The 17025-nt window shown below is 61.2% G+C and overlaps 1 protein-coding gene across 1 annotated transcript in view; it reads right to left on the bottom strand.

Moving 5' to 3' along the window:
• The window catches only part of TCERG1L (transcription elongation regulator 1 like), a 159464-nt gene that overhangs the window by 14347 nt on the left and 128092 nt on the right, over window positions 1-17025 (bottom strand). The window contains exon 9 of the mRNA XM_070058271.1: window positions 6278-6407. Within this exon, the coding sequence (XP_069914372.1) occupies window positions 6278-6407 (130 nt within the window). The remainder of the gene's footprint in view (window positions 1-6277; window positions 6408-17025) is intronic.

Here is a 17025-nt window from a genome sequence, read left to right as displayed (position 1 = left end):
TGCCCAGCCCGTGGGAGACACGCCCTGCTCTTGCCCGCACACGTATGCACACACCCACACGCGTGCACATGCACACAATCAGCAGAATCAACAGGACTGCGATCAGAGCAGCATATAAAGTGGCGAAATTGGGAAAGACTGAGTGAATTAAAAGGCGAGAGGGAACTGGCTGTGGGCAGACGGCTTCGGTGTCGTCAAACGCGTATCCCTGAAACAGACAGGAGTCGTGTGAGGCCTTAAGTCAGCCTGTGCCTCAGGAAGCTGACAGACAACTGAGCTCAGTGTTGCTTATTCTATGAAATAAAAGATTTACTCTCGGTTTTTAATATCTTTGTTCTAGAAAAAAACTGAAAGGACCTCGCCGGCGCCGCGGCTCAACAGGCTAATCCTCCGCCTGCGGTGCTGGCACACCGGGTTCTAGTCCCAGTCGGGGCGCCGGATTCTGTCCCAGTTGCCCCTCTTCCAGGCCAGCTCTCTGCTGTGGCCCGGGAGTGCAGTGGAGGATGGCCCAAGTGCTTGGGCCCTGCACCCCATGGGAGACCAGGAGAAGCACCTGGCTCCTGCCATCAGATCAGCGTGGTGTGCCAGCCGCGGCGGCCATTGGAGGGTGAACCAACGGCAAAGGAAGACCTTTCTCTCTGTCTCTCTCTCTCACTGTCCACTCTGCCTGTCAAAAAATGTGTGTATATATATATATATATATATATATACACAAAAAAGACTGAAAGGACCTGAACCTTACTAGTGGTAATAGTTGTCTCTTAGGGTAGGGCTTTGGATGTTTTTTTTCCTAAAACTTTAAAAATTACTTTTTGGGAGCTGGCACTGTGGTGCAGCAGATAAAGCCTCCACCTGTGCTGTCGGCACCCCATGTGGGCACTGGTTCTAGTTCCGGCTGCTCCTCTTCCGATGCAGCTCCCTGCTAATGGCCTGGGAAAGCAGCAGCTGATGGCCCAAGTGCTTGGGCCCCTGCACCCACGTGTGAGACCCAGAGGAGGCTCCTGGCTCCTGGCTTCAGCCTGGCCCAGCTCCAGCCATTGCGGCCATCTGGAGAGTGAACCAGCAGATGGCAGATCTCTCTCTCTGTCTCTCCCTCTCTCTTTCTGTCACTTACCTCTCAAATAAATCTTGTTAAAAAGTAAATAAAATTACTTCTGTTTACTTGACAGATCACAGCGTGTGCACCTGTGAGGTGCCGCGTGGGGCTGTGTGCACCTGTGAGGTGTTGTGGGGCTGTGTGCACCTGTGAGGTGCTGTGGGGCTGTGTGCACACAGCTGTGTGCACCTGTGGGGCTGTGTGCACCTGTGGGGCTGTGTGCACCTGTGAGGTGCCGCGTGGGCCTGTGGCGACCGCCATGCCTTGCAAATCCTCAGTGATCAATGAGTTCTTTCCACCACTGCTCCCACCGGGGGCCTCGTGAGATCTGGAAGTCACCAAGGGACACGAGGCCGCTATGCTCCCCTGGAAGGCAGATTCCGAGCAGGAGCAGACGGCACAGGCGCCCAGAGCCCAGGTGGAGCGGCCTCTCGGCACCAGCCTGGCGGCACCTGCCAAGGTTCCAGGGTGAGGCTGTGTCGGGGCGATGCTCTGAGCATGCAGGCGGGGTGGGGGCAGGGCTGTCTGGGAGCAAGGCTGCCCTTCCTGAGGTCTCTGAGAAGTTCCCCTCCCCTAGCCGAGGACCTAGAATGGAGCCTGGGTCCCACGTGTGTGGACCTCACACCAGCTCCTGGGGAGCAATGCCGCCCGGCCTGGTGCAGGGAGAGACCACGGGGGCCAGGCTGGGGGGATCCTTCTTCCAACGCAGACAGGGATCCAAACCCCAGGGCTCTCCGTGGGGGCTGCCCACAGTGTCCACCACGTTCCCATGGCTGACGACCCTGGGCTGACCAAAGGCAGCTGCAGAGGGGCCCCTCGGAGAACCCGGGGCAGCCCCTGCGTCCCTGAATCACAATCTCGCGTTCTGGTGCGGACTCCTCAGCTTCCAAGGAATCCCCGGCGGAAGGCTAACAGTCTCAGTAGAACGTCTCCAGCGCACTCATCTAAGTAGGCAGAGTCAGACTGTAACCTGTTACTCAAGTAAACACGCCCTACAGCCTGCGGCTTTAGAAGAAAGCTCCACCCTTGGTGTTAGTAAAGAACAACAAAACACGCCACGCACAACAGCCGACAACGCCCAACACCACCATGAACCGCACCGACTGCAACAGCAATCCCACAAGTACTGAAACACAAATACCACCACCACCACACCACCAGCACCAGTTCCAACAGCAATCCCACAAACACCAATGCCGACACCACCACCAACAGCAATCCCACAAACACCAATGCCGACACCACCACCAACACCAATCCCACAAACACCACCACCAACCACCACCACACCAACAACGGAAACGCCAGAGCCAGCCCCCTGTGGCGCCGTCACCCACAGCTGTGCAGCGCAGAGCCAGGGTCCCCTCCCGCCCCCATCCTCGCAGAATCGCCCGCCCCTGCCCTTTATAAACTCGGGAAAGCCCCGGACCCGGCTTTATCATTCCACAAGCACATGCATTTCTCAACTGAAATGCTGAACAAATGCAATAAAGAACCTTATTAATCACCCAGTCCGTGAGAAGTGACCTTTCTGGGCCTCATTTTTTAAGCAACTTGCAGTCTTCTGGGGTTAGCTATCAAACTCACGCGCACCAGCAGCTTATGAAATCTGCTGGCATATTTTATAAAGTCGAAGAGCCGTAAACGGTGGCATTGCTTTATGATGTGAGCAATAAATCTGGATTGATCTTTCCTGCTCGCGAGCCGCGTGTGGGCTTTTCTTGAAAATCCTCGTAAGCCAGGGGCTCAGGCCTCTCCCAGAGTGAACCCACAGTGCGGGGGAGGGGCCCCACAGGCTCCGGCCGCTGCTGCTGAACTGAGTCACTCACCCGACGGGTCCAAGTGCACTGAACGTCCCAGGAGCAAAAGGCCCCGCTGGGGCCATCTGGTAAACCCAGGTGACCGCACAGCCCCACCTGGGTCCGTGCAAAGCGTCTGGGGACTTGGGCCTGGCTGGTCGGCAGAAGAGAAGGAACACAAGCCCATTAGTAAGAAATGGTCCACCCGTGTTCCTCCAGGACTCCCAGCACCAGGCTTCAGGCCCTGGTGCCCACGGTGACTTTCACGAGTGCGTCTCTACGCTGGCAGGCAGCTCGGTGCCCGAGTGTCGGCTGCTCTGGCCGGAACCCGGAGCTCGGCAGCTCCCGGTGCGCCTGGCACCCCGGCTATCGAGAGCCCCGTGAGGGAGTCCAGGAGCCGCCAGGCCTGTGAGCAGGAGCACAGCCTTCAGGCAGGGGACCCTGATGTCCTGCCTGCACGAGCGGCCCAGCAGCCCTGTCCTGTAGCTGCTTTGTGTGGACAGGAGTGCCGGGGAAGGACCAGGGAGCCAGAGCTAACAGCAGAAGACGCCCACTCCCCACGTGCCTCCAGCGTCCCTCTGAGACCTGCCCCGGGCCAGGCCCGCCCAGGGCAGCAGCCGCATGCACACCAGGACTCCCTAGGGCACTGCCGAGTGCCCACGGGGCTCCGTGCCAGGCCTGGGAGGGTCTCCAGGGTGTAGAGGTCCTCGGTCCCCAGGAGTGGTCCCCAGGAGCAGGACATGTGGCCGGCAGGGGCTTCTGTGGCCGCCTGGGAGGGCTCAGGGCGGTGACGGGGAGGCCGCCAGGGAAGGCTGGCACAGGCCGTGTGATAGAGCTGCTGCCCCCACAGGCGCCTCGCAGAAGCCTCGTGAGCCCACCTGCCCCCCCTACCCTTGGCGAGCTGAAACCCCCCTCCCGCAGTCGTAGTGACCTGGACGCCTGCTCCTCACCCCACTGACCCCAAGCTCACACAGCCCCGGATGCTGACCACACAGTCACGTGACTAAGCCTCCCTTGGCATGCACTCCCACTCAGCTGGCCAGGCCATGCCCTGCAGGGAACCTGGGGCCAGGCCAGAGCCCCAGCAGAGGCCCAGGCGGAGGTCTGGTGGCCCCGCCCACGGACGAGCTGCCTGCGCCTCCAGACCTCCCGCAGGGGCCCCGTCCATCTGGGCTGGGAGAGACGAGGCTCCCATTACTTCACACACTCTGCTGAGGGTCTGCCCCACAGCTCACCGACCCACACGCCAAAATCTAGTGTCCCTCCTGCTCACGGCTCTCCCACAGGTGCTGTCCCGTTAGAAGGAACAGACACAGGGCAGAGGGGAGCTGCCGGGGCGTCCACCAGCATCAACACACTTCCCCGGGGAGCGGCACGGGGTCGTGGGCCAGACACTCGGACAGACGCACGTGTGGCGCCACGGCCACCTGCACGCAGCCCCTCCTGAGCCCAGGTGGGAGGAAAGCAGCAGAGAACCTGCCCCAGAGCGGAAGGCGGGCAGCACCCAGAGGCCGGCCGGCGGAGGGGGCAGCAGCGTGGCCACCGGCAGGGGTGACCAGTGCCGACACTGGTCCCGGCTCTGGCCCTGTGAGAGCAAAACTCGGAGCCCGTGAACGAGGCCAGTGTGCACTGCCTGAGGCTCCCCACACCGATGTACCCACAGGCACCTGCACCGCAGCACAGCGGCCGGGGCCGAGAACATGCGTCCGACACCCTGGCCCCCGCTGAGGGACCAGCAGGAGCCACAGGAGCCAGCGCACACCTGCTTGTCTCTGCCTCCACCCCCAGGGTGTGCCCCAGGGCCCTGCGGCGTGCACACCCTGCATGGCCGTGCCCTTGCTCACTCCTGGATACGCAGAACACACACACTCCCGGGGGATCTCTGCTGGTTTTTCCATGCTGCTTTGGGGCTGGGACACAGAAAGGAGCCAGCGCTCCCCGTGGGACCCGTGGGCCAGGAGGGACGCCCAGCGCCGAGCACGGCCCCCGCCCATCTCCGAGTCTTCCTCGCTCCTGTGTCGCTCAGCAGGTGGGTTTTCGTGGCTTATGTACTCATCTTTGGTGTTCACGTGGGAAAGGCCGGGCAGGTGCAGAGCAGACTGAGGGCAGAAGGGAAGAGAACGGAGAGGTGGCCACCGCGCCCAGCCCACCTGCTGCCCTGCTGAGCTGCCTCCGGGGCCAGCGGGCACACAGGTTGCCGGGGCAAGACAGCGGCCCCCTGCCCCAACATTTGCTGGAATCAAATCCTCTCTGTGGCTTCAAAGAAAGTTGCCTGGTCTATTTTAAATACAATTTTAGGCTAAAACAAGTTTTTGAAAACAAACAAACAAACAAGCACAGCCCCCACCCCATCAAAGTGTCTGTGTGCCCCAAACGTCCACCCCGACAGTGCGTGTCCCCCACCGAGTGTCCACCCCGGCAGTGCGTGTCCCCCACTGAGTGTCCACCCCGGCAGTGCGTGCCCTGCACCCGAGCGTCTGCCCAGCCCCAACCGCATTCCACAGCGTGTCGTCTGCTCAGGCTCCACAGGCGGCACCAGGGCTCACAAGGGCACCAGAGTGAGCCGCTGGGTGAACGGCTCAGGACCTGGGGAGACGCAGGCAGCAGATGCATGCCCCCCCCCAGGCGAGAAGACGCGATGGAGAAATCCGGCCCAGGCCTGACTCAGGCAGCGCAGCCCCAGCTGCCCGGCCCGGGGGACACCTGCCCTTGCTGCCTCCTCCACGCCAGGGAGCAGCCGCCTCGGCCCCCAGTGCACCTGCTGCTGGGCGGCCCCCGCTGGGAGTCAGCCGGGGCCAGGTGCTGACTGCACAGGGATTTGCGTTTGAGTTCTGGAGGCCGTTTTCGATTGTCATCACGCACGCAGCCCACCCCCACCTTCTGTGCGCGGCCACCTTTGGAGAGAAATCCAACTGGGCTGCAAGCCTGTGTCTGGCTCAGTTTATGCCCAAAGCCACAGCGAGAAACAAGTTTGTGGAAGAGATTTGAATATACCCCTCCCCGATTCAAAGTGAGATTCAGAAACCAGCTACAGTTAAGAAAGCCTTTTTTTTTAACACTTGGCATCAGTCACGGATGTGGGAGTCCCCACTTGGGTGAAATAAGCCAGCGAGACGTCACCCTCTGAGGTCCAGGTGCTGGGCGTGGCCTGGCTCCAGCAGGATCCCACCCACAGGCAGGGGCATCCTGTGCCGTCCGTCCTGCCCCCCACCCCTCCCTGCCCCCAGGGGCTCTAGGACCTCACAGGCTGCTCTCCTGGGAGAGAAGGGCCCCTTCCCACGGCTCAGGTCACTTGGCACCCAAAGTCACCCACTTGGCACAGACCCAGCAAGGAGGACGCTGTCCACTGGTCCCCGGGGACGCGTCTGCAGCCCCTCCTTACCCCTCTCTCCAGGAGCATGTCTCGGAAGTGCGTCACGCGCTCCTCCAGGGGGATCTGGGGGGGCGGCGTCCTCGGGCCTCTGTCCTCTGGCTCCGCCTCCTCCAGCCCCAGGCTCCCGCGGCCTTCAGTCCTGAGGGGCAGAAGGTGCAGAGAGTTAAGCCCAGAGGGAGACCCACAGCTTCAGTGCACCCTGGGAAAACCTGCCGAGGTCGCACAGCCTGACGCAGGCCAGCGGGGAAGGTGGCCGGGGCTGGTGCCCAGGGGTGCAAGTGGCTCTGCTGCACCATGGACAGAAGCACGGAACTGCCCAGCGGGGCGCCTGGGGGCACCATGCCAGGGCCTCGTGCTGCCCACAGCCCTGGGGCGGAGGCCACGCCCCACACGGCGCTGCAGGTGCGACCTCTTCTCCCCGCGCAGGCTCAGCCTCACTGGCCCGGCCTCGGCTGCCTCCACCCACGCACGGCCAGGCCCAGGGCGGAGCTGCTCAGACCCCAGGCGAGGCTCCTGGGCCCCCACCAGAGCGCCCTCGTCTCCCACCGCATTTCGGCCCAGGCAGGCCCGGAAGTCGCTCACTCAGAAGCAGGGTGACGCGCGCCTCCCCCGCGCTGGAGGCGTCCAGGGTGCTCGGAGGAACAGAAGCAGCAGGAAGCAAACGTCTTGGGCCTTGCAAAGCAGCCTCACCTGAGGCACCGGTCGTCCCCGTCCTCCAGCCCTGTGAGCCCGGGCTCTGACTTGGTTTAGGGACAGTCTCCCCTGTACCCACGGCTCAGCTCCCGGGAGCTTTCGTTAGGCCTAGACGTTAGGTCTCTCTCCAGTGCCATCTCTGAGTCGTCCGATCTGAGCAAGAACCCTGCTAAACTGGCTGGGCCACAGTCCCTGGCCCCATACACAACGGCCCTGGACCCCTGCCCCAGCCCAGGCAGTGTCGCCCACCCTGTGCCCCAGCACCCGATGCCTCCTCTTCCCATTGTTCCACACCCTGGCCCGCGCTGCCCGAGGCCGTGAGCTCCGTGGCCAGAGCTCCGTCTGGAGCCGGCCCAGCTCTGCGGCGCAGTCTGTCCCTCCGCTGTCACCATCCTGGGGGCTCCCCTGCTCAGGGTCTCTGTGCACCTGGCAGGGGCTGACCCCGGGACCCCCAGTCACCCAGAGCCACCTGTGCTGCTGGCAGGGAGCGGGGCCACAGATGCAGATGAACCGCACAGGGCACCGCACAGCCCGGGACACAGATGAGCTGAGCCAAGGGCCTCCCCGGCGGAAGCCTGCACCACCTCCTCCCTGGGGCCGTGGGGAAGAAACCGGGAGGAGAAAGGACCCAAGGCCCCTCGGTGGCCAGGACCAGGCAGCCGGCTCCGGCCCCTGCCAGGTGTGTGGTTTTCCCACCGCTGTGGCTGACAGCCACTGTCTTCAGGACCTGCTGGGAACACAGGACACTCTGTGTCTCAGGCGGGGTTCCCTCCCAGGGCTGCACTTCGGACCATCCAGAAGCCACAGGAGAGGCAAGGAAAAAACGCTTGCTCAGCCCCTGAGGGAACGGCCTTTATGGGCCGGGTATTTTAGTGGAACTTAGATTCTGTGCGTCTTGGGCGATTAGGTGGAATCTTGAAACAAGAAAATTAGCAGTGGATTTGCAGTTGTATCAGATTCCAAAGGGTGCAATTAGGATTTCTTCTAATAGCTTCTCATCAGTTGAAAACCGCAGTGTGGAAACGAGGCTCGCCCTGCTGCGACCTGAGCTCCGCGGGAACAGGGCAGCTCAGTGGCCAGCGCCTGCGAGAGCTCATTCCAGCCCCGCTCCTTGCACACCACCGCATTCGGCAGCGGGCACACGAGCACACCGTCGTGGGGCAACGCCTCCTGCTTTAGGCACGGGGAATTCCAGCACTTCTGGGAGAGCTAGCGCAGGCCCAGGCATACCTCCGGGAAGGCAGTGTCCCGAGGGCAGCCTCCCCGGGCCCCCAGCAGCAGTACCACCAGCCGCCTGCGGGGGGCGTGGCTCCCTGTGTTCCCACCTAGGGACGCAGTGCGTGACGGACTTTCCAGGTCCAGCCGTGGGCTGAAAGGGTCTCTGGCTTATCCAACCTGTCACCGGGGCACGGGCCCCCCAGATCCCGCACCAGGGCCCAGGTCCCCTCCCGCAGTAGGCCCCCTTCATGGCCTCCCTCTGCGGGGACACCGTGGCAGCACCAGTCCTCAGCAGACGCCTCTGTTCTCCTGGTGCCGCCCCAGCCCCGCCCTCTGAGCTTCCTTGCGTGCCGCGTGTGCCTGGGTGTGCACACGCGTGTGTATGTCCCACGGGGAAAGTCTACACAGCCAAGGTTTCCGACCACCAGCTGCAAGGGCAGTCAGCGACACACACGGGGCCAGGCCACGGCGCAGCCAGGTCCAGGCAGCAGCGCCAGTCACGGGTCACAGGTGTTCTGTCGATGACCACACACATCAACCTTCAGGCCGCCGGGCTTCGCACACCTGCCCTAAGCCCCAGGGTCTCTCACCTTGCACCTGGCTTCCAGCTGGGGACCAGCCTGAGGTGGGGACAGGTGCCCCAGCAGAGAGAAGTGTAGCGCCCAGCTGCCTGCCCCGGCCCACAGGGAGGAGACCGCTCGGTGCACTCTGGGCTCCCGGCTCCTCCCAGGGCCTCGACACGCGGGAGCACTGGTCCTGTCACCAGAGGGTGTGAGCCCGGGCCGAGCAGCAGAGGGTCAAGGGCCCCAGGTCAGTCTGGGTGGATCCACTTCTGTCTATTCCTGTGGTGCCCTCATGGGGGTGGCAGGGCCCACTCACAGGTCTCTGCACCCAGGCCCCCACCACAGCAGGCACAGAGAGCTTGTGGCCCAAACAAGGAGGCCCCGTCCACCCACAGGGTTCCCAGTCCAGTGGGCAGGAATCAAGCGAACTAAACCCTTGCACGCAAGTCTCCCCGCTTCATGGACTTGAATGCGTTCTCCATCTGTTATCCTCAAGTCAAACAGTGACAGCACCAGACCCTCAGGCCTGGTCTATAAAACTATGTGTGTGGGGGGGTGTTCCAGCGGGTTAAAGCCCTGGCCTGAAATGCCGGCATCCCATATGGGTGCCAGTTCTAATCCCAGCAGCTCCTCTTACGATCCAGCTCTCTGCCACAGCCTGTGAAAGCAGTAGAACATGGCCCAAGTCCTTGGGTCCCTACACCTGCATAGGAGACCTGGAAGAAGCTCCTGGCTCCTGGCTTTGGATCGACGCAGCTCCAGCCATTGTGGTCATCTGGGGAGTGAAGCAGCGGATGGAAGACCTCTCTCTCTGTAACTCTTTCAAGTAAATAAAATTAAAAAAAAAAAAAACACATGGAATAACTCTCCTGGGATCTGCCTGTCAGTCTGTGCATCAGCTCACCTCACCTGCACTAGCTGGTCTATTCATCACCACAGCCCCACTTCACAGGGAAAACTGAGGTGATATATTTAGATTACTGAGTGCAACAGCTGGTCTGTGCGTGCTACTGATGACAGGGAAGCCGACGGGGCTGTGATGGCCATGAGGAGGAGGAGGAGGATGGGATGGTGGTGAGGACAGTGACAGAGATAGTGGTGACGATGATGGCAGTGATAACGGTGATGAGGGTGATGGTGATGGTGAGGATGATGGTGATGATGGTGATGGTGGTGATGATGGTGGTAGTGGTGATGATGGTGGTAGTGGTGCTGATGATGATATGATGTGACAGTGATGGTGAGCACATAGTGATGATGGTGAGGATGATGGTGACAGTGATGATGGTAACGGTGAAGACGGTGATGGTGGTGATGGTGATGATGGTAATGGTGGTGATGGTGGCGGTGATGGTGATGATGGTGGTGATGGTGATGATGGTGGTAGTGGTGATGATGGTGATATGACGTGACATTGATGGTGAGCACATAGTGATGACGGTGAGGATGATGGTGACAGTGATGATGGTAACGGTGATGACGGTGATGGTGGTGATGGTGATGATGGTGATGGTGGTGATGGTGGTGATGGTGATGATGGTGGTAGTGGTGATGATGGTGAGATGACGTGACAGTGATGGTGAGCACATAGCGATGACGGTGAGGATGATGGTTCTGATTCACCCGCACGCCCTCTGTGGCTGGTGATCATCCACACCAGCTCCCATCTGCTCCGGACCCCTGGCAATGATCTTTTATTTGACTAATGGATGGGGAGAACGTGTTCTTTCTTTCAGAAAAGAGGGCTGGGATTTATCATGAAAACACCGCTGGGCTGTGACTCCAGTGTTAGACACAGTGTGAAATTCTGCAGGAATCAAAGTTTCCATGCGTCTCTGCCTTATGGGGCCACAGACCTTCTGCTGTGTCTGTAACAAATGATCTTCAGACAGACAGCGGTGAAAGCTCTGTATTCTCCAGTTGCTTGGCCGTACCCTGTACAGTCAGAAGCAGTCGTCGGCAGCTGCAAGGAAGGCTGGCACATCAGTCAGGGTGGGCTCCAGGGCCCTGGGCGGACACAGCACGGGGCATCGCTTCAGTGCCCTCCACGGCGCAAGTCGGGCCTCCAACGCAGTGAAGCAGCGGGCGGGAGGCCTCCCAGGAAGCAGCATGACCACTGGCCCAATCCAAGGTGCCCTGGGGCCTTGTCCCTGGGCCCGAGCAGGGATCGAGTCAGGAGCCGGGAACCCAGTGGGCAGGAACAGCTGCTCCCCTGCCCGTGTGAGGGCAGCGCCCCCGGCTGCTGTGGTGCAGATTAAGGGCTCTAGGATGGGCAGAGACCAGCTCCGCCTGCAGGGGCAGAGCTGGAGCTGCAGCCGGGGGGCCGCCCTGGGTCTCCGGGGGCCGCAGCTCCTGGCTGGAAGAACTGATGAAAGCACTTTGCTGCTCGTGGCAGGGCCTCTCCCGGGCTGGGGCAGGATCCCCGTGACTGTGCAGCTCAGCCCTTGGAGTCACTGGACGCTGGCCAGTGCCTGCTCCTCAGTGTGGCTGTGACGCTGCCGTGTGTGTCCTGCCTTGGTGGTTGGCAAGGCCAAACCAGAGAAGCGTCACCAGCAGTCAGCAGGAGGTGGAGCAGCTCCTGGGGTGCCCCCGCACCTGCACCCTATGCGGCTCCTCATGGGGCAGTGCGCACCTGTTATCACCAAGGACAGAGGCCAGCTCCAGCCTGCTCGGCTTTAGCACTGTGGCTCTGCAGGGGCATCTATGAGGTGACAGAGTCCTTGGCCCTGAGAGGGTGTGGCCAGGGGACAGCTGGAGGCGCCTCAGGCTCAAGCATTTGAGGTGTGGCTGATAGGGGTGGTTTAGTCATTTGGAGAAACAAGCCACTGCCACACCACAGCCACCACTGCCACACCACAGCCACCACTGCCACACCACGGCCACCACTGCCACACCACGGCCACCACGGCCACACCACAGCCACCACGGCCACTACTGCCACACCATGGCCACCACTGCCACACCATGGCCACCACTGCCACACCACAGCCACCACTGCCATACCACAGCCACCACTGCCATACCACAGCCACCACTGCTACACCACAGCCACCACGGCCACGCCACGGCCACCACTGCCACACCACGGCCACCACAGCCGCACCACGGCCACCACTGTGACACCACGGCCACCACTGCCACCACGGCCACACCATGGCCACCACTGCCACACCACAGCCACCACTGCCACACCACAGCCATCACTGCCACACCACAGCCACCACTGCCACACCACAGCCACCACGGCTGCACCACAGCCACCACGGCCACCACGGCCACACCACAGCCACCACGGCCACACCACGGCCACCACTGCCACACCAGGGCCACCATCCCAGGGACACTCCCCCCCTCACTTTCCCCAGGTTCTCTCTGGGGAACATGGGAGGGACCATGTCAGCCCAGCACACACATCCCACATACAGGCCTGTGAGGAACCCCAGGGCTGAAAACACAAATAGACCCCAGATGCCAAACAGCCGAGGCAGAGGGGAGCATTTAGTCCCCTGGACCCGCAGACAAAGCCGCTGGCCGAGCGCTGAGAGCCCACAGACCACGCCTTCACCTGTCGGCGGGAGCAGCAGCCCCCAGGACTCACCCTGCGATGGGACAGCCAGACAAAAGGCCCAGCAAGGGAGGGGCAGGGCCTGGGCCCCTCTGTGGGCAGAAGCCCGGCTGGTGCTGCTCCCCGGCCTCTGCCCCGTGAAGTGAATCAGAGCCGCAGCGGGATGGGGGTGGGGCTCTCAGCTCCAGCTGCCAGGAGCCTCGGGAGCCCAGAGAGGCTGAGCACTGGGGCTGGGCCTGGGAATGCACCCTTCTGGGATAAAATCAACACCCAAGGGAGACTGGAGCGAGCACCCAGAAGTGCGGCCAAGGGAGGGAAGGGGTGACCCTGGCCAAAGCGAGACCTGGGCACAGGGGACGGACCTCCAGAAGCAGGCACTCGGCACGGCAGACCCCGAGGGGGAGCCACGGCCCCCACATCAGGAGCCCTGCTCGTCACAGGGGCAGGAGCAAATGGTCCCAGGGCGATCTTGCTCCCGGCTGCCAGGAGAACAGGCGTAGGCGCAAGGACAAAGACGCGCCCGGCGGGCAGGTGTCGTGGAGCAGTGAGCTCAGAGCAGCGCCCCGCGTCACAGCGCCGGCCACTGGCCGCGCTGCTTCTGACCCAGCTCCCGGTCACTGTGCCTGCAGACCTGAGTACCTGGGTCCCTGCCCCCACCAGGGGGACCCAGATGGAGCGCTTGGCTCTTGGCATTGGTTGTCTGGGGAGTAGACCGATGGACCAATGGACGGAAGACCTGCCTCCTCATCTCTCCCCGTCACTCTGACTTGCCAATAAATAGGGGAACAAACAGTCCATGTCCGAGGCCTGGCGAGCACCTTATCCACTGCACATGCATAAAAGCCTGGGAGGAGCAACAGCGCTGCAGACTGCACTAATAACAGAAACCTTGAGGGAAAAATGGTTTTGACAAAGTGAAGATTTGAACAAGGATCTGAGAAAATCCAAGAAACGCTGAGAAGCAAACAGGGACAAAGCAGGAGAGAGCAACACGGCGCACGCAGCACGGGGTGAGTGGAAGCCACGGTGACGTCCGGGGAGAACAAGGAGAGAGGCAGCGGAGGACAGAAGGTGGTGTGGTACAGGATGCGCAATCAGGTCGCATCCGGGGGTCTCCGGCAAGGAAACCAAAGCAACGAGGTGGGACAGACACTGAGAGGTCGATCCTCCAGGACGCACTCCCTGATGAAAAAGCCGGCGACCCTCTTGTTGGCAAGGCGCCCCCCACCTGGGACACTGACCAGCAATCCCCAAGAATAGACGCACGCCTGCACCTGTCCCGCTGTCCTGCAGGCTCAGGACAGTGACTGCAATGGATTAAAACACACGAGCGCCGCTGAAATCCAGGGGCTCCCGGTAAATCCCTCGTCCTGGAGGAGGCCCAGGAACCAGCCAGTCACTTTGGAGACCGACATGGATCAGAGAGACAGCAGCGCGCACCCTGTGTTCCCCGTTCAGATGCCGCCTCCAAGGACACGGCCGTTTATGAGGACGGCAGCGTGCCAGGACTCCGCGACGACGTGACGGGATTCAGGCGTCGCCACTCGGGGAAGGGGAGGAAAGGGCGGGTTCCTGCGCTGCCTGTCGCATCACGAAGAGGCAGAGGTGGGATCTGCCGCCTGACGGGCAGAGCTCAACACCACGATTGCCTTCCTCTGGATCCGAGGACAGAGTTAAAGAGATACAGGGACGGCGGAGCAGGTGCAGCAAACCACTCCCCACAGACACACAGACACACAAGTGTGCGTTCCGGCCACGGAGGGTGAGCGTGGGAGTGGTTCCGAAGAAAAAGGAGAGCAGAGGGAGGGGCGAGACTCCGGCTCAGGAGGGGCTCAGGAGAGAGAAGCTGCGGCCTGGATATGGATGCGAAAGATGTCTTTTTTTTAAGATTTATTTTATTTAATTGAAAGGCAGAGTTACATAGAGAGAGAGAGAGAGAGAGAGATGTTCCATCTGTTGGTTCATTCCCTAAATGGCCACGGTGACCGGGGCTGGGCCAGGCTGAAGCCAGGAGCCAGGAGCCAGGAGCTTCTTCCAGGTCCCCCACCTGGGTGCAGGGCCCAAGCACTGGAGCCGTCCTCTGCTGCTTTCTCACGTGGATTGGAAGTGGAGCAGCTGGGACTTGAACTGGTGCCCATATGGGATGCTGGCACTGCAGGCAGGGGCTTTAACATGCTCCACCACCGCACAGCCCCCAGAACACAACATTTTAGGAGAGCATCAAAGAACGCAGGGACTCTGCAGGCTGGCCAGGAGGCCCGGTGACAACGGCGAGGGTGCCCGCTGGCCTGCAGGCGTGACAGCGGTGCCAGTCACTCACGCTAAACCTTGTGCTTCACTCAGGGGTCCTGGAGTGTTCACGTGATCCCTGCACAGTGTCTGGCGTGTGTTTCAGCATCACCTGGAGCCACTGCCTGGCCGTGAAGCCGGGCACGCGGGGGTTAAGGATGCGGCTCCAGTCTTCCATCAGAAGTTACAGTCTGCTGCCCCACACATGTGTGCGTCTTTTTCCTCATCTTGGCACAGCATCAGCCCCGTCTGACCCCCTCGGCCACCTGTCTGCCTTCGTCACATGCAAAGGCCTCTGCCCCTGCGCCCTGGGCACCCACCCGCCCCTGCGCCCTGGGCACTCACCTGCCCCTGCGCCCTGGACACCCACCTGCCCCTGCGCCCTGGACACCCACCCGCCCCTGCGCCCTGGGCACCCACCACCCCCTGCGCCCTGGACACCCACCCGCCCCTGGGCCCTGGACACCCACCTGCCCCTGCGCCCTGGGCACCCACCTGCCCGCGTCTTCCCCTCGGCCGCGCTGCCCACACAGCTCCTCTCAATTCCCTTCAGGACTCTGCCCCTGACCTCGACCCCTAACCCCCGACCCCCGACCCCCGTGGCGTGCTCACAGGTGCAGGACAAACGCATCATCCCTCGTGGGAGGCAGGGAGGAAGCCACTACCATGGTGATAAATGGACAGGTCCCGGGGTGGACTCTGACACTCTGTCATGGGAAGCAAGTGGTGAGGCAGGGGTCCCGAAAATCCTTTAAACATTTATGCTTATTGATTTGGAAAGCAGTTACAGAGAGAGAAATGAATGAGGAGAGGGAGAGGGGGAGGGAAAGAGAGAGGGGGAGGGGGAGGGGAGGGGGAGGGGTCTTCTACCCTCTGGTTCACTCCCCAGATGGCTGCAACAGCTAGGGCTGGGCCAGGCCAAAGCCAGGATCCAGGATCCAGGATCCAGGAGCTTCATCTAGGTCCTGACCTGGGTGTCAGGACCCCAAGCACTTGGGCCATCTTCTGTTGCTTTCCCAGGCCATAAGCAGGGTATGGATTGGAAGTGGAGCAGCCGGGACTCAAACCAGCGCTCATGTGGGATGCTGGCACTGCAGGTGGTGGTTTAACCCACTATGCATATGCTGCCCCACCCCAAAAAATCCTTAAATCCCAGCCCCATTCAGAGTGCATCCTGCGTGGAACAGTGCAAGCCTGGTCTTCTAGGAGCAATGGGGACCCACCTGGGAAAGCAGGAAGTTGACCCCAGGGGCTCTCCTCGGGGCTTTGGTCAGAGCTGAACATGTCCCCGGGGGGCACCCTAAGTGACACCCCAGGGGGCAGCCTGACTGCGCACACCCAAAGCCGTCTACCGGGCACCCCCAAAGTTTACCTGCTGCCCAGAGAGACGGCGTTTCAGGCCAGGAGATCCCCTTAGGTCAGCAGCCATCCAAGAAATCTACACCCAAAGTCATGGGCACATAAGTGCTTCCAAGGGCACTGGGTGGGATAACTTCATTCTGATTTTAAGCCAAATGACACGCTTTGGTTGAATCCCCAAAGTAATTCAATTACTTGAAATAAATTAATTAAAACAGCAGCAAACAAAGCAGACCTCACGGTGAAGTTGCCACCAGCAACTCTGGCATCGCATAGCAGAGTGGTTCAAGGCCCGGCTCCTCCACTTCCCACTCAGCTTCCAGCTAATGTGTCTGAGAGGGAGGCAGAGTATGGCCTGGGTGCTTGGGCCCCTGCCAACCCGTGCAGGAGACCCGGATGGAGCTCCTGGCTCCCGGCTTCTGCCTGCCCAGACCCAACTCTCATAGCTCTCACTCTGCCAGGGAGGGTGAGGTCCAGTCCCAGGGAGTTGTGATCCAGTCCCAGGAGGGTGTGGCCTGGTCCAGTCCCAGGAGGGTGTGGCCCAGTCCCAGGTTGGTGTGATCCAGTCCCAGGAGGGTGTGGCCTGCTCCAGTCCCAGGAGGGTGTGGCCTGGTCCAGTCCCAGGAGGGTGTGGCCCAGTCCCAGGTTGGTGTGGCCCAGCCCCAGGAGGGTGTGGCCTGGTCCAGTCCCAGGGAGGGTGTGGCCCAGTCCCAGGAGGGTGTGGCCCAGTCCAGCCCAGGGAGGGGTGATCTCACATCACAAATGCCTTCCAGCAAATACTAGACCACATGTGATTTGAAATGATGTTCACCAGAGTTTAACATACTTCACGGATTTGAAGACTTGTCATCCTGATCCATGTCCCCTCCAGGGGAATTTTAGGAAAAGCACCATTTAGACCTGAATTATTTGCACAATCAATCGTGCCAGCGCTCGTCAGAAGAGTAGGGAGCTGAGCCGGCGTCCACAGCCATCCTCATCATCATTTATTTCCCTTTGCTTAAGCATCGTAATGTGGCAGCTGATGAGTCACACGGTGAAGGAGAATTCTAAGTGCTTTTTGATGAGGA

This window comes from Oryctolagus cuniculus, chromosome 15, assembly GCF_964237555.1.
Source record: "Oryctolagus cuniculus chromosome 15, mOryCun1.1, whole genome shotgun sequence".
Classification (NCBI taxonomy): Eukaryota; Metazoa; Chordata; class Mammalia; order Lagomorpha; family Leporidae; genus Oryctolagus; species Oryctolagus cuniculus.
The sequence above is the reverse complement of the archived record's forward strand: the minus strand, read 5'-3'. Positions and strand labels throughout refer to the sequence as shown.